This window comes from Lepidochelys olivacea (assembly GCF_965140295.1).
Source record: "Lepidochelys olivacea isolate rLepOli2 genome assembly, chromosome: 13".
NCBI classification, from domain to species: domain Eukaryota; kingdom Metazoa; phylum Chordata; order Testudines; family Cheloniidae; genus Lepidochelys; species Lepidochelys olivacea.
Window position 1 is genome coordinate 18,017,580 of NC_140423.1, and position 16,270 is coordinate 18,033,849.

A 16,270-nucleotide genomic window follows, 5' to 3' on the forward strand; every position below is an offset into this window, starting at 1 on the left:
AATAACAAACAATATACCCTCATCATTTGCTGGATCATTTTAAAAGATGGCTGAAAATCTGAGGCTTGATTCTAAGCTGCTCCAAGTGAGGGTGGGAGGCAAAGGTAGCTCTAAGCCACCTTTGTGCTTCCCCCAATCCTGAGGCCGGCTGGGGTCCAAACCGACCCCTGGTATAAAGTACAGCTATAATGGCTTTGGCTCCGCCCCATCCTATCCCTCCTCCTCAGCCCTTTATGGAACACCCTTCATAGAGGGTGGAGGAGCAAGTGGTGTAGAGCTGGCTGTGCCACCTTTACGTCCTCTACGGATTCCGTTGTCTGTAGTGCAGCCCTGAGCCCTCTTTGCTTCACCTCTAGCGATGCAAAGGAGACTTGCCCTGTGCTGAGGATCTGGCCCTTGGTCTTGATTGTCTTAGTTCTTTCATTGTTGCATTCTGTGCTTTATAAAAATAGTCTGTATCGTCAAAGCCTCGGTGTGATGTATTCAGCTTCGTTCTGCAGAAGACACTTTCTTGGAAACAAGAGAGGCTGCTATAACCTACCTACTGCATATCAGGAGAAACCCAAGGTGCCTAGGAAGCCTCTCTTCATTTATTCATGTGCTTCCCTTTCCTGCCCTTTGCATGTTCTTTGTACAATCTGCAGTCCCCTGAAGTGTGACACAGTTTATTTGGCCAGCATAAGACTGACTGGCAAGCTCAGTGGAAGCACAGTTAACACTGTGGAGATTCCCCCAGGCAAACATGAACCAAATGGTACCATTCATGGACGGTCATGTCTGGAAAACCTTCCTAACGTGGGAGGTAAGGGAAGTGGCATCGCTAATAGTGGAGACCCTGCTTCATGAATGCAGTTGTCAATGAAGGGGATCAGGCCAGGTCTGGCATTGATGACACAGGGGAGCCTCATCTAGCCCTTGTAATCCAGACAAATGTATAAATAGCCACAGGGCATCTGTCTGGGAGAAACAAAAGGAAGACTGGGCTGGAAAATCCTCTCTCTCTCTCACACACACACACCCCCTCTACCCACTCCCAATAGGAGACAGATAACAGGAGCCCGTGCAAGGTGACCGCTCAAATCAAAGGTCATACAGAGCTTGCCTTCTATTCCATCTCAGACAAACTCCCTCTGACTCCTTTGTGACTCTCTTCCCTTCTCTCTGGCAGATACTGAGCTGCAGTTGAGACGAGATGTCATTTTCTGCCAGTCCCTCGTGGCTGCTATTTGCACTTTCTCCGAGCAGTTGCTGGCTGCTCTCAACTACAGATACAATAACAATGGGGAGTATGAAGAGAGCAGCAGGGATGCCAGCAGGAAATGGCTGGAGCAGATAGCGGCCACTGGGGTTTTACTCCACTACCAATCCCTGCTGTCCCCCAGTGTGGTAAGAGAGATTCTAAAGAATGGGTTTCACAGTTCCACAGTGAATGCTGGCTCTCTTGGCCTCTTCAAGGTCACCTAGACACTTTCCTCCTACTCACCTCCTGGCCAGGTTTATCTATATGGAAACTCCTACCCCCTCAAGGAATCTGCTGTTATCCTCATCCTAATGTCCTACCCATCACACACTGATCCCCACAAATGCTAAACTACTGGCCTGGGCCAGGTGAACACATTTCACCACTGAAAGATAATAGACAGCCTGCCCCATAGAGAAGGGGCAGGTTGGTATTTTGCCAGAGAGGTTTCCTTGTCTGGAGTAATGCTGCCTTCTTTACTGTGGACTAATTTCACAGTTGCTGGGAAAGCGTGTGTGACCTGACCTCTGCTGGTGAGAAAATGAATTTCAACAAGCAGACAAAAGTGGTTCTTGGTGTTCCCAGAGCTAAGAGCAAACTGCAAATCTGGTCCTTTCTCCATGTGCTGAGTGAAGGGGCAACCCAGGCAGTGGTATTAAAAGCTTCCTGTCATGCTGCCCTAACTATGTGCACCAAGCCTGACCTGGAGGCACCACATCTAGGTCTGAGAAGGGCAGGACTCGTAAAATCCACTGGCCTGTGTTGAGTAGGAAGCTCTCAGGCAAATGCCACCAACTTCTGCAGGATCTAAGCTAAAATAATAATTTTAGAAGGAAAATGAGTGTGAAGCTATGAAGGGAAATCAGGTCTGACAAAAGCAAGAGCTATGAGGGAGACACATTTTATGCCCATTGTTAAATAGAAACATGATGGACAATGTGTTAAATTAAATACAATCCAGTGCACATCTGTATTATTCCTTGAAATTGCAGGAGATGTGAGAACACAGATATTTTTCACCCTAACTAACTAATTGGCTTCGTCCTCAGGGTAGTATGCGAGGAGGGGGTACATTTTGGAGAAGGGAGTTTACTCTCCAAGATCCGTTCATTGCTTTGACTTCCTTCAGAGTCTACCAAGAAGGGGGCCAATATTACCAATAGTGGTGAACCCCTGTCCACTAAGAACTGGGCTGAGGCAACCGACGCTCATTTCACACAGTTGTCAAATGGAAACAATCTTCATTCATTACTGACCTGGGCTGGATTTGGTGAAAGATTTGCTCTCCCCTCCCTATTCTCAGTCTCTTGAACCGTCCAGTTTTCCACACCTCTAATGTCTCTGCTTTTCTGCCTCAACTCTCCCCTTGGATAGATTACCCATTCATGTTTGTTTCTCTCTACCTCAGAAAGAAGAGCGCATCATGCTAGAAGACATCCCAGTCACCCTGTCTGAGCTGGATAAGGTTGCCTTTTATTTCAAGCAGCTGGACGAAAGCCTTGTAGCAAGTGAGATTTTTTAGGTTTTTCTATGAACTCTTCTATCTTGCTTGTATTCCTGGTTAATTTACTCCATGATATTAAATCCTTCAGAAGTGCTCAATCCTGAAAGGTGCTGAGCATCTCTTGTGAAGTGACGCACTCCCACAACTTCCACGGAATGTAATGGGAGTTAAAGCCATGCAGCACCACACCCAAGGGTACATTGCGTGATTGGGCCCTAAAATGGTCACTCACATCCGCTCTCCCTGTTCTCTGGACCAGGTAGGAAAGCAGTATAGCCAATCAGCTTTCTTCATAACCAGGACTACTGCTAGGACTTGCCTCATATGAGCAAGGAGGAGAGACTTAGTGAGATGAGTATCCCTTGCTATCTTTTATCAGACTGACTATCCATTTTGGAATATCTAGATTTAAACTGCAGGTTCAAATCCCATCTCCTTAGCCCCTTATCCTTCTAAGTCTGACATTTGGAATAGTAAGTATTTGTGTCTCTGTCAACTGTAGTGGCTAAAATGTAACAGAAATTATAATCATAACTGCGGGTAACTGCTGAGGACCTTGCCTCCAGACCTGTTAATTGACTGCACGATAGTAGGGCTAGTAGTGTCAGCCTCACTGCCTACATTCATCTAATGATGCCACTTGTAAATTCTCTACAGTTGGGAACCGCTGGGCCCTGCCTGTGTTTCTTGCCCAGCATGTGGAAAGACGACAGCTGGGGCAAGCAGCTCCAGACAGATGTTTATAATTCACCAGCCTTTCGGCAAGAGAACGGACACACACACTCTTTCCGTGTTTATCCAGTACAAGCTCACATGACAGGATTAACCATGTTTACTGCAGTAGTGCCTAGGGACAAGCTAAGAACAGGGCCCCATTGTGCTAGGTGATGTACAGATACAGAGTAGTAGACAGTCCCTGCTCCACAGTGTTTAGAAATCTGATCGAGGAGAAGAGACACACAGTGGGGAAAAGGGATCTGACGTACAAGCAAAACAATCAGCATGATGGTATCAAACATCATGTTAATTGATGGCATGTCTTGTAAACAACATGCTTCTTCTGAGCACAGCATCTCCTTCGCTTACTACCACTTCTAACATTTCAGTAACGAGATGTTATTAAATGGATCGACATGCGCAGACACTGCTAGTCTCTCACAGCTGTTTTGGAAAAACACAAACGTCTTTATCTTTGTTTCCCCAGATACTCACGTCTTCTACCACATTGAAGGAAGTCGGCAGGCCTTGAAGATTATCTTTTACCTTGACAGCTACTACTTCTCCAAACTGCCGTCTCGCTTTCAGAATGGGGGAAGCTTGAAGCTGCACACGGTGCTCTTTACAAAAGGTGCCCACGAAATTCTTGACCAAGAAAAACAAGTGATGTGAATCTAATTAGGTGCTAAACATTTTAAGGTTCATTATTAAGGAATGACCATAAATTTGTTATTGAAACAAAACTGACAACTCCATTGAAAATATTTTAAGAGGCAAAAATTAACTTCTCCCCAGAATAATAATCTGATATTCTGGGGTGGGCGGTTAATATGCTGTAAGAAGGTTAGGTTGAGATGTTCGTGGGGAGGAGATTATCCCCACAGATGCTGCTGTGGGGTGTCTTGCACCTTTCTCTGAAGCATCTAATCAGAGACAGGATATTGGACTAGACATACCCTGGGTCTGATCTAGTCTGGAAGTGTCCATGTTCCTATGCTACAGACTGGGATTTCTAAGGGACACATTTTCTGTGCACACATATGTGTGTATTCATAGAATCATCTGGGCTGAAAATCAAGGGACCTCTTGTGGACCAGCTAATTCACTGTCCTGCATTGCGGCGTCCAGCATAGGATACTTCCTTCAATGCCACAACACTATGACCATATTCCAGTGATCTGGTACCATAGTACCCCTTGCCCTTTGAGGAGTCATAATGAAAACTGTGGTTCACAGAAGACATCCCTACTGAGGGAAATAAATTCATCTTATTTTTCACATGGTTGGTCTTTGACGTGTTTTGGCAGCTACCTAGTGCATGCAAGCTACCTAGTAGGGGGATGAACTAGAGAGACAATCAGAGTAATATATTTATTAAAAATCTTGTCTCCTTCCAGCTCTTGAAAGCCCAGATAGCCAGCCACAGCCAGGTGACTCATCTCTAGAAGAACTCCTGCAACAGATTAATGGCGTCTCACTTGAAAAAGTGCAGCAATATTACCGTAAACTCAGGTAATGTGCCTCTCCGCCCATCCCCTAATAAAAAAAAAAAAAGGTGCTGTTTGTTCATGACCTTTCACAGACAGATTTTTCTTTCCTGGTGGCCTCATGTCTTCTACACAGTGATTATTTGGAGAAGCCAGTGATATGGAAAGGAGAGTTCTAGGAAAGAAGATATTCCATTTAAGTTTCACATGTTGTTTTTTAATCAGAAGGTGTTTTTTTTAATCTTTGGTGTATAGAAAACTTCTTCAATTATTTAGCAAAAAATAGCCTTAATTGTAAACTCCTCCTGGAATATAGGAATGTGTCAGAAACAATTTCCATCCAATTGGGACTTCAGATTTTTGACTGGAGCTAAAGTTAAACTAAAAAGACTTTTTGTTAGTCTTCAGTCACTATAGAAAGAAACAATCCAAGTGCTTCAGTAAGAAAATACACCATCTTGGACGACAGGACTTCCCTTTCATATCCATCTGAGATGTTATGCAGTACTTAGTGAAGTGAGATGCTCACCAACTAATCTAATTCTTAATGGCTAATTGCAGGACATTTTACCTTGAGAGATCCAACTTGCCTACTGATTCCAATACAACAGCAGTGAAGATTGACCAGGTATTATTATTATTATTTATATTGTGGCAGTACCTTACAGCCCCAGTCATGGACTAGAGCTCTCTAGCACTAGGTGTGATACAAACACAGAACAAATAGACAGTCCCTGCCCAAAGATCTTGAATCAGACCATCTGAGGATCCGTTAGAGTTCTGTCACCCAGAAATCTGATGCCTGCAATCACTTTAGAAATGATCACTTAAGTCTATTTTTTTTGAGAATTTTGTTCACAACATACAGTACAATAAAAGCAACATCTCCCAGGCCCTCACCTAAAGCTCAATTCCATAGTAAATACAGTCTGTATTTGGGGCAGATGCTTCATGTAAATGTTTGAGCATGCTGTAGAAGCAAACCGAGATTTGGCTGTTTTTATTATAGTGGAGACAATTCAGGGACTCCCCTGTCAGTGCAGTTATTAACATATACTGGAAAGTAGATTGATATGATTTGTGTTCACTTGCAACAGACTGTTTCAAACCCTTGCCAAGTCCTCACTTTTTTGTGCAGAAAATCGTATCAACTGTGAATAGTTGTTACTTTAGATCTACCAAGGAGCTGTTACCATAGAGTATTAGACATAGGAAAAAAGTTCTTATAAGAGTCTATATAAATGAAGGAGTAAATATGCCACTGATGCATGTGTTCACTGTTCCTGTGTAGCTTATTCGCCCCATTAATGCAATGGATGAGCTGTGCAGACTGATGAAGTCCTTTATTACAAAACCCACCCAGTCAGGATACTCTAGTAGTAACACCCCAGGAGCTGGGCTGCTGCCTATATCCTCAGAGCTCTGTTACCGCCTCGGAGCCTGTCAGATTGCCGTGTGTGGCACTGGGATGCAGAGGTGAGATTTAAGAAACCCTCCATGGTACTGTTGTGATACTAACTTTTTTTCTGTATAAGAATCTAAGCATCTAAGCAACGCATCTGAGCCAGTTACATACTGCTAGCGAGTGATGGGCCCCTACAACTGAGAATGAAAGAAGCCCTTCTGTTGGCAAGGTTTATTTTCCGGGGGTTGTGACTTCTAGCACTGCCGTACAGTGGTTGAGACTCAATGTCCCAATGCAACTACTAAGAACCTTTACTGGGTGGGCATAGAGCAAATGTCTTTCAGTCAACACAGTTTTCGATCACAGAGGTGACCTCCTCTAATAAACCGTTTTAAAATCTTTTTTTGTACATGCTAATAAAACCATTTTATTAAATGGCCCAAAATTTGTGTGTTAAAAATAACTCATTTTCAGAAGATTTTTAGCTCATGGAAGGCACTGATGTGAACCACCAGCAATGAGACACAGCCATGTGATAGCGCCATCTGAAATCACAACAGTGTAGCTTCTTGAGCTTACCTGGTGTGGGAGAGGTGTCATGAGCTGGGCTGCAGAACTGGTTATATATTTTTATATGGGAAGCCAGAAAGTAAACATAAAAATGGTGTAGTGGCCAAGTTAATTTGCAGTTACTAGCCAAATAGCTTTGTTAAAAGTCGTAACTCGAGACTTTGTTAAAACTCATAAGTAATTTTAAAAAATGGTTTGTGGATTATCATTCCCTTATGTACCCATGTCCAGAAGTACATTGAGTGTGTCCCTGGAACAAGCAGCCATACTGGCTCGAAGTCATGGACTTTTACCCAAATGTATCATGCAGGCTACAGACATCATGAGAAAGCAAGTGAGTATTTAGGTTCTTCCTATGACTACTTCCTTAGTTGGATCACCTGCATGCCACTATCTTAATCCCTGGGATCTCTTTTTGTGGAGTTACCAGTTAATTTCTCTGTGGAGATGTGTGTTGTGCATATACACACCCACATCCAGACATTGTAAAATATGTACAACTGCATGCATACTTTGCAGGAGCAAATTCTAACATTTGCATGTGTGGACATTAGGCTATTTAAAGTTCATACCTAGGGTTACATTATTTAAATTGTGTGCACAGATGTTTGAAAAATGTACAGAATGTGCAGGTATATGCCCTTGTAAAGTATGTGTATAAACACGTACAAAAGAAAAGGAGGCCGGTGTTTGAAATGTAGGCCATATAGTGTACTTATATACATCCTGTATATTCCATAATGTGTTCTCATGCATACAAAGCTATATGGTGGCAATCTCCTAGTGTTAGACAGCAGTGCTTGTAAAGTGCTTTGGGACTTCTGTCATCTTAAGTAAACGCAGATGGCTGATGTACCTACCAAGTGGATTCCAGAGCTACTAAAAGTAGTTAATGGATTGTCAGATAGAAATCAGACTCCTGTTACAATATTTTCCCTTAAGGGTCAGATGTTTTACTGATATTATCAATGCCATAAGTTCTGTGTTTCCTTAGGGACCCAGGGTTGAAATCTCTGCTAAAAATCTCAAAGTGATGGATCAGATGCCGCAGTCTGCACCCCGGTAGGTTATATACAGTATATGTTATCTGAGTATTTGCGATGCATCTTTGCACCCAGCTGTGACATTTCCTTCTCAAATTGACAAGTTCTTCAGCAGCAATACACAGAACTATCCCAGCCATCACTATACTAAACCAAGTGCACCAGTATTTAAAAAAGCTTTGTTTCAAATCCCCTGTCACTCACCATTAACTTGTGTTGTCTAAATAAAACATCACTGCTGATTTTTTTTGACAATGGGAATGCGTTGCTAAAGCTCAGTGGCTGTCAGTTATCTGTGGAATGCTGAGGAGCAGAAATTCTTGAACGGCAGATCCGACTGCAACTATGTAAAGATAATTCATGAGCTAATACTTTGGCCAGAGCGCCCATGAACTGTCTGGAGTAGCCTGAGTGTCTCATGATTTACTGCAGAGTGGATTTAAGAGCAAGCAGTTCAGATCAGAGTGAATTTATGGTGATGCAATTTCTAGAAGAATCAATTGCCCAAAGTTATAGCCATTCTGTTATCTGAGGGTCAAATCTTTAGAGGTGCTATACACCTGCAAATCCCACTGACTCCAATAGGAGCTGAAGATACTCATTGTGTCTCCCTGAAGGACATAATTTCAGGTGGTTTTTACTATCTTTATTTCTGAGAGAGATTTTTTAACCCATTTCCCCTCTCTCTGTCCCCCACACCTCCTCCCAAACAGACCCAGGAGAGAGAGGAGGGTTCCATTATAGCTTCATTGAACATTCATAGAATGCTAGGGCCGAATCCTGCTCGGCTAGGCAAGTAGCCAATGGAAGTCATCTGCTCCTATGGAAGTTAATGGGATTCATTTGAGGAAAGCAAGTCAGCTCTGGCCCTTGAAATGAGCAGTGGAAAAGATCATTTAGGTATACAGCATTCCTCCTCGATAGTGCAGGTTTATTCTATTATAGTGTTTTATCTGATCCACTTTTGAAAACCCTATGAGATGGGGCTTAGATCATAGTATATTTCAGTGTCAGTTTTTCCTTTTCATCCAGTTTCTCTGACCTATACCCCATTGGACCACCCTAAATAATTCCACACCTTTGGTGGCAACTGCACCCTTTAGGTCAGTGGTTCCCAAACTAGGGGCGCCGCTTGATCAGGGAAAGCCACTGACAGGCCGGGCCGGTTTGTTTGCCTGCTGCATCTGCAGTTCGGCCGATCGCACTCCCAGTGGCTGTAGTTTGCCGCTCTCGGCCAATGGGAGCTGCAGGAAGCGGCGCCGGCTGAGGGACGTGCTGGCTGCCGCTTCCCGCAGCCCCCATTGGCCTGGAATGGCGAACCGCAGCCAGTTGGAGCTGCGATTGGCCGAACCGACGCAGCAGGTAAACAAACCGGCCCGGCCCGCCAAGGGCTTTTCCTGAACAAGCGGTGCCCCTAGTTTGGGAACCACTGCTTTAGGTGCTTGTAGAAAGTTATTTCAAGCATGTGGCATCAAAACTGTGGTTGAGGTGAAGTTATCTGTAACACAGTTTGGCCTCGTTTTGCTTTCTCAGAGACCTTTCACAGGGAACAATATTTTGGTTCTACTACATTCGCCCCCTCTCGGATTCTGAGTACCAGCTCCCTAAGGAATGAATATGCACTGTCTACATGTGACTTTGTGCCATATCCCAAATGTCAAGCATCACAATTCAAGCAGCCGTGACATTTCCCCCTTTTAATGAATATTCATTACCTATTATCCATTTTTATGATCCTAAAGGTGGAATGTGTTCGAAGTAATTCAGGATAAATAACACTGGAACTGTACTTGTGATTTACAAAGTAGAGTGAAGGAGAGAAAAGCCTCATATTTGATTTTAGGGTTTTAAAGAGCCGTTCATTTTAGAAAACTTGCATTTGAAAAGTCTAGAGACACAGGTTCTTATTTGGTTTTATCAGTGTGAAGTGCATAAGACTAAATGGAACGAAAATGAGCAAAAGTACATTAATTTCAGGTAAACTGAATTTGGGCTAAGTATCAGGAAACATTTCCTAGCAGTGAGGCCTGTTAGATTGTGGAATAATCTTGGAAGGGAAGTTATGGAAGGCCCCATCATTTGACTTATTTAAACTTAAACTGGCCAAAGCCCTGGAAAATACGCTACAGGGAACCGTCATGTATTTGGGAGCTAGACAAGATGCTGAAAGTGGGGATTTTTTCATCTCCAATTTCTAGTATTTTTAAATGTCTCTGTAAACAAGAGGAAATCAAACCCTATTGACAAGTACATTGAAAGGCATCACAGTGGAATGAGACATGTCTCGGTTAAAAAGGTCCAGGAAAAATAATAAAAAACTTAGTGAAAATCATAATTTATGGATTGCCAACTGCTAAGGGCCAAAATCTGACTTGGGTTGCACAGGGGTGGAGTAAGGTCTCAAAAATAAAAGACATTTTTTAAGATAACACCTCTGTGGTTTAATTAGCAATTCTCTAGTGGCACATTTAGTTTGTGAAATGATTAATAATTACAACAAGCTGAATCTTTCCTGTCAATCCGGTCAATGAGTGCTTTTTAGAGTGATAAAGAAGCTGAATGTCACATGCTAATTCTAACAACTTTTTATTATCATTATTCCATGTAACACCAACTTTTAATCCTCCCTTATAGACTCTACAGGCTGTGTCAGCCACCTTTAGATGGGGACTTATAAAAATGAAAGAGACACCCATGTTATGGAGTCAATAAAATGTTCAGCTGAAAGCAACCCTGCCCGAGGACCATGTCAACTGACACCGGTGGTGTTAAATGGAGATGGGAGGATATGGTGCTGGGTGTCTCGTGTTCGGTGAGAGATGAATCTGCGACGCCCACCTGCTGAGAACTCCTACAGTATATGGGCAAAGATTCTTACGGTTCCTTGGCTTATTGGAGAAGTTCTCTAACCATAAACACTCTTGAGCTGAGACAAACTAACTGCCTTCTGCCAGAATGCCCAGAAGGAATAGCAATTCCATGTCAAGAAACTGCAGCTTTACTAATGACTCAGCTGCGCTACTGGCTGAAAGTTGTGGCCTTCAAGTTATGGATCCGTAAAGCAAAAGCAAGACGAAGCACATCTACTATCCCAATAATGTATCTGGCATCCATTTAATTGCCAGCATAATTTTGGTCAGTGGTCTTGAGTAACAGCATCAGAAATACCACTGATTTAACATACTGACCTGCACTTTTGAACCATGAGTAGCTCAAGTTTCTGGTTTATTTCCATATGAATATAAAGTATTTCTTCTAGAGTCGTTTTCCTCTTCAGCCCAGTGAGAACCAATCTCTGTATGCTGCAGAGTATACATTCCATAATACTTCTTACCATTACTTCCTCTTACTTACTGTAGCGTTCACGTTTGGGATTAACATTTTTTACTAATGGTCTATTATGTATTCTGGAAATACAATAATATTTTACAGGAGAGTTTGGCAATGAAGGATTTTTTAGGAGAAATTACAAAGAAAATAAATTGCAGTCTTATACTCTGATTATTTGAACAGATGTAGTTTTTAAAACCAGGTCAGAAGAACTATAATTATTTATGTGGAGTAGAGTATCTGTTTTGGATCATGTTATTATATATACAAGATTTAAATAAAAATTATATTGTTTAAAATGGGACCAATATGCTGGCAATTACACAGCTAATCCCAGTTTACTGGAAACAATTCTACATTATTTAAAATCTTTCAATATTTAAGTAGTCTTTAATACAGTTATTAAAATGTATTAGGAAGGCTTTTAAGTTAAAAGAAAAAGGAATCATGTATATAATGTGCTTTATTTTTTTCCTATTTCAAAATTGTTCTCCATTCTATCAGTATTAGCATTAGTGCAGTAATTTTCTCCAAATTACTGGCTGATACTCATTGAGAATGTCAGCAGTCTCAGGCCAGAAATAATGTTCTTTTGGAGTGAGTGCCTTAATAATGATTCACCTATATCTAACAAAATTCCACAGCAGTGGGGGAACCTAACATTATTGTCTCTCGCTATAGAAAAGCCATAGTCTCTTTTAAAACCATTCATTGTTGGGAGACTCCAGGAATTGTTTGGCGTGAGGGACATTCTAGAGAATGAAGGTTTTCTTTTGTTTCGTTTTGTTTTTTGTGCTGAACAGGGCATTAATGAACTCCAGTTTTATTTGGTTAACAATCCAATCCATCCCAAATATAAAGTTAAAAATCATCTCTTCCCACCTGACTGTGAAGGTTTTTTTAATTTGATTTCTTCAACTAGCACAAAATAACTTACTACAAGTTTTGAGGGGTTGTGTTGGCTTCCTGAATTATTAAATGTTTTTAACATTTTTGTTTCTTTCATTCTCAGACTGATTTTTTTTTGGGGGGGGAGTAGGAGAGAACACACTTTTGTTTGTTTTATTTACTTTCAGTATTCCTTCTGACCCACCTCAGTCCACAGCTGAGGCTTATGTGAGTCAGTCTCCTGTTACATCTCAGACACAGGCATCAGTTACTGTAGAATCCATTGCACTGCAGTCAGATCAGCAGAACATTGTTTCAAAGCAGTTTGTGCTTCTTCATAATCTTGGAAGACTTAATCTTGCCATTTGCTGTTGAAAAGAATGATATTTCTTGAAAAATCCCCTAACTTAAAATTAACTGTAATGATATGTAAAGAAAAACTATTGAAACACCCAAGAAGTAAAAACATAGGGGCCAGTATCCTCTCCTGGGGTAAATCAGCATAGTTTTGTTGACTTCAGTGGATCTGATTTAAACTGCCAGATGAGGATCCTGACCTACATGTATGCAGTTTGTACAGACAAAGGCGCATAGAAGATGATCTAAGGGCATTTACACTGTGCACTGTTTTACATTAAAATGTATGTGTTATTCTCATTAAATACATGCTAGAACATTTTATTATTAAAAGTTGGTTTATATTACAATGAAAGAGGATATGATTTTATTTATATAAGTTATCCCTTTAGTTCTTTGTTGGACAGAATTTAGGACTTTGCAGAGCTATGAAAGGTCAAAAGTTGAAGGTGTTTTGATATCTGATCAAACTGACTCGGCAGTGCTGAGCTCTTCCTGTTTGTGCAGTACCACCTACAGATGCGGTTTCACTTCAGAATTCTTATTAAAAATAGAACAGAGCAGTTCTGAGGCTGAATAATTGCAAAGTTTGAGGCCAGGCCTGAAAAAGTGAGCAGAGTTAGAGTCAGAAGGTGATGCTCATGCTAAACTACAACTGAAGTCAGCAGAGCAGGCTCAGGCTATAGAATCTTCAGGACTAAAACCAAAGTCAGAGTCCAACCCCAGGATATCCCTGCAACTGGGCCACATCTGTTCTGGCTGGCTAGGATGAGCAAATAGTTGAAGTCGTCTCCTGCTTTGTCCATGAGGTTTTGCACTGTGTGTGCAAGCACTGGCCAAGCAGCCTCCCTCTCCATGATGCATCATAGAGAGTCACTTTACAGTATCAGTGCGTGTGTGGAGGGGCGGAGCAGGGTCCCCCTAAATGGGCTCTTCTCTGTTTGGAACTAAAGAAACAAACTATTACTGCTCATGTGATCCTAGCTCTTCTGAATAAGCAGGCATGGGATCTGGATTTTAGAGTTGGTGGGATCCATCTTGCAGCCTTTCTACAGGTATAACTCCCACTGAAGTCAGCGGCAGTTCCACATCTGAAAAGACTGTGAGATCCAGTTTAAATACTTCATGGGCCCAATTTTAAGGTAGTTCTCAACCTAGCCGTTCATTCTGTAGGCAAAATGCCACATTTGCAATTTAGCATTCACAGCAAACTACAGGCACAATAGGTAACACTTGAACATCTGCTTTCTCTGTGCCTGTAAACAAGCCATTCAATGTCCAATTAGCTGATAGCATTGCATGTACAAAATGGGTAGTGCAAGTATTTATGGACAGAGTTGCAACCACAAAATTAGAGGACTAGTGCCTTTCAAGCCTGAATTGACATCTACAATTTCCTTTGGTTCCTTTCCCCTGGAACCCTGGTAGGTGCTAGACATACCCTCAAACTAACCTACATGCTTTAATGTAACTATTTATCCTTCAGTTCATCCCAAATCCCCAAAGAAATGACAGCACTCATCACATCCCAAGGCATCACCTGATATACTGCAGGATACTGCAGCCTAGTAGTTAGAGCAGTGGAAATACAGACTGACTGGGTCCCTATAGTTTACTCCCAGATGTCACTGATTTTATGCATCACTTAGCCTCTCTGTGCCTCATTTTAGACATCTGTAAAATGGGAAATGTAACATTTCCCTATCTCCCAGGGGGCTTGGGAAGCTTACTTACAGTACATAATGTTTGCATGGCACTTTGAGATCATCCCTATTGCAGTGTTTATTATTAGCAGCATACACCTGCACATCTGAAGAAACTTCTGCAGGCTCCCAGTAAGGGGAAGCAGACTGAGATGGAGTCAGCTCTTGTAAAAATCATCTCCTGTATGCCTCTGGCCAGGAGCTAACTGTTTGGTTCCCTGATATTCATAGGAGCAGAAAGAAATGTTGCCTAAAGAGAAGTGCAGGTCTCAGGAGGGATCCTTTGTGATGATGGGCAATAAAACACAGTTCTGTTCCATTACTGCACAACAGAGTAGGGTAGGAGTCTAGCTTTACTCAAATCTAGCCTGTCAAGTGGTTTAGGTCTAAAATTGTAATTGCCTGCAAATTGTGAGATTTTTAATGTTGGTATGTTTTTACCATTCCCCACTCCATTTGCAATGAACTTAAATGTGCACATAAAAAGCCTATCATTATGCTGCTAAGCCATGGGCTCCGTAAATAACAATGCTTGGGCTCCTTCTGCTGAAGCTACAGAATGTCTGCACCTGAACAAAGGACCTTCTTTAGTCTGCTAAAAAGTGTTCTAAGGGGTTGTTCCAGTAAACATGTATCACACAAGTGAGTACAACAAGGCTGCATCTGCCTGGATGTATTTGCCACTAAAATTCCATAGGTAGCATTAATAAATAATGGATTAATCTCCAGACAGTATTTATTGTTTGCTGTGGTATATGGATAGAATTAACCTAACAGAGGTTGATGAAGATAACACACACCTCCTCTTCCCCGCCAACATACTAGGTGAAGCTGTGTAATTGTTTCATCCTAAATTACAAACTACACTACATTAAAAATTAGCCTCAAACAATAAGGCAAGCCGCTTTAGAAAGAAGGAAAAAGGGAGGGAAAATGAAAAACAAGGGATAACAGGAGTTAGGCATTTGGGTTCAGCAATAGGAAATTCAGTCAGCAAGTTTCCCCTCTCAGGGCTTTGTTTTCAAGGATTTATAATAGGTAGGTAGCAAGGAGGACACAAAAATAGGCTAATATAATTCAGAACCACAAACAACCTTCCTCCCTCTTGAGGTACAGCTTAGCCCTGTAGCACTTAGGTGGGGAACCCTGCCTTAATAGAAGCATTTCCCATCTTCTGCCTCAGCGGTTGTTTTTATAGAGTTCCCTGCCTTTCCTGATTGGGCCCTTTTGCCCCAGCCCTGCTTCATTACTCCTGATCACCTAAGTAGAGAACTAGTAATTGAGCAGAGAGTTAACTCCTTGCTTGTTGGAAATCAGGTAAGGTCTCTGCAGCTTTTCACAATGTTCTCTAAAAGACAGATTTTACTGAGCCAGTTCTATACCTTAGGCCTTCTAAAGCAAAGGGCCAATATGACAATGGTACTTCTAAATAGAGAGTGGTATCAGAAGGCAAGCCTGAGATTCTCAAAGGTATTTAGGAGCCTAACTCCCATTGATTTCAACAGGAAGTTAGGTACTTAAAACCAATGAAGCTCTGGGATGAGGAGTTTTACCAATAGTCTACCAATAGTGCACACAATTTCAGACTAGAATAAATGAATGTGATGTAGATTAATATCCTGTCTTCTCAAAGCAGCAACAGGAAATTAGCAACTGTTTCCATTTTATGTTGGTAATAGTCAGACTCTTACAAAATGCTGGAATTCTCACAAGTCTGCCACCATTACAAGAAATTAGAAAACAGCAACACCTAACAATGTTATTTTTCCCCCCCTTAGTTAGAAAATTAGCAAAATAACTTAAGTTCCTCTGCATGTTTGTTTCAGCTTGCCCTAGTTGCAACAAGGCAGAAAAAAGAGTTCTGTGTAGCAGGTGTATTAGTGTATAGATACACACACCTGCAGAGTCTCTGTCTCTCTGTGTGCGGTACAAACCATGTATAATGGCTTCATCTCAGTCCCTAGAGAGAAATATATTCCTTCCTGATGATTCTTCACATTTCTTTCAGGGTTCCTTGTGTGACTGC

The 16,270-nt window shown here is 41.7% G+C and overlaps 1 protein-coding gene across 3 annotated transcripts in view; it reads left to right on the forward strand.

Moving 5' to 3' along the window:
* The window catches only part of PREX1 (phosphatidylinositol-3,4,5-trisphosphate dependent Rac exchange factor 1), a 226,362-nt gene extending 213,489 nt beyond the window's left edge, over positions 1-12,873 (forward strand). For all 3 annotated transcript variants that reach the window (XM_084645550.1, XM_084645551.1, XM_084645549.1), the window contains exons 32-40: positions 1,169-1,386; positions 2,649-2,748; positions 3,949-4,092; positions 4,859-4,973; positions 5,510-5,576; positions 6,240-6,424; positions 7,155-7,257; positions 7,918-7,985; positions 10,601-12,873. In XM_084645550.1, the coding sequence (XP_084501676.1) occupies positions 1,169-1,386; positions 2,649-2,748; positions 3,949-4,092; positions 4,859-4,973; positions 5,510-5,576; positions 6,240-6,424; positions 7,155-7,257; positions 7,918-7,985; positions 10,601-10,643 (1,043 nt within the window). In that variant the 3' untranslated portion in view covers positions 10,644-12,873. The remainder of the gene's footprint in view (positions 1-1,168; positions 1,387-2,648; positions 2,749-3,948; positions 4,093-4,858; positions 4,974-5,509; positions 5,577-6,239; positions 6,425-7,154; positions 7,258-7,917; positions 7,986-10,600) is intronic.
* Positions 12,874-16,270: the final 3,397 nt, after the last annotated feature.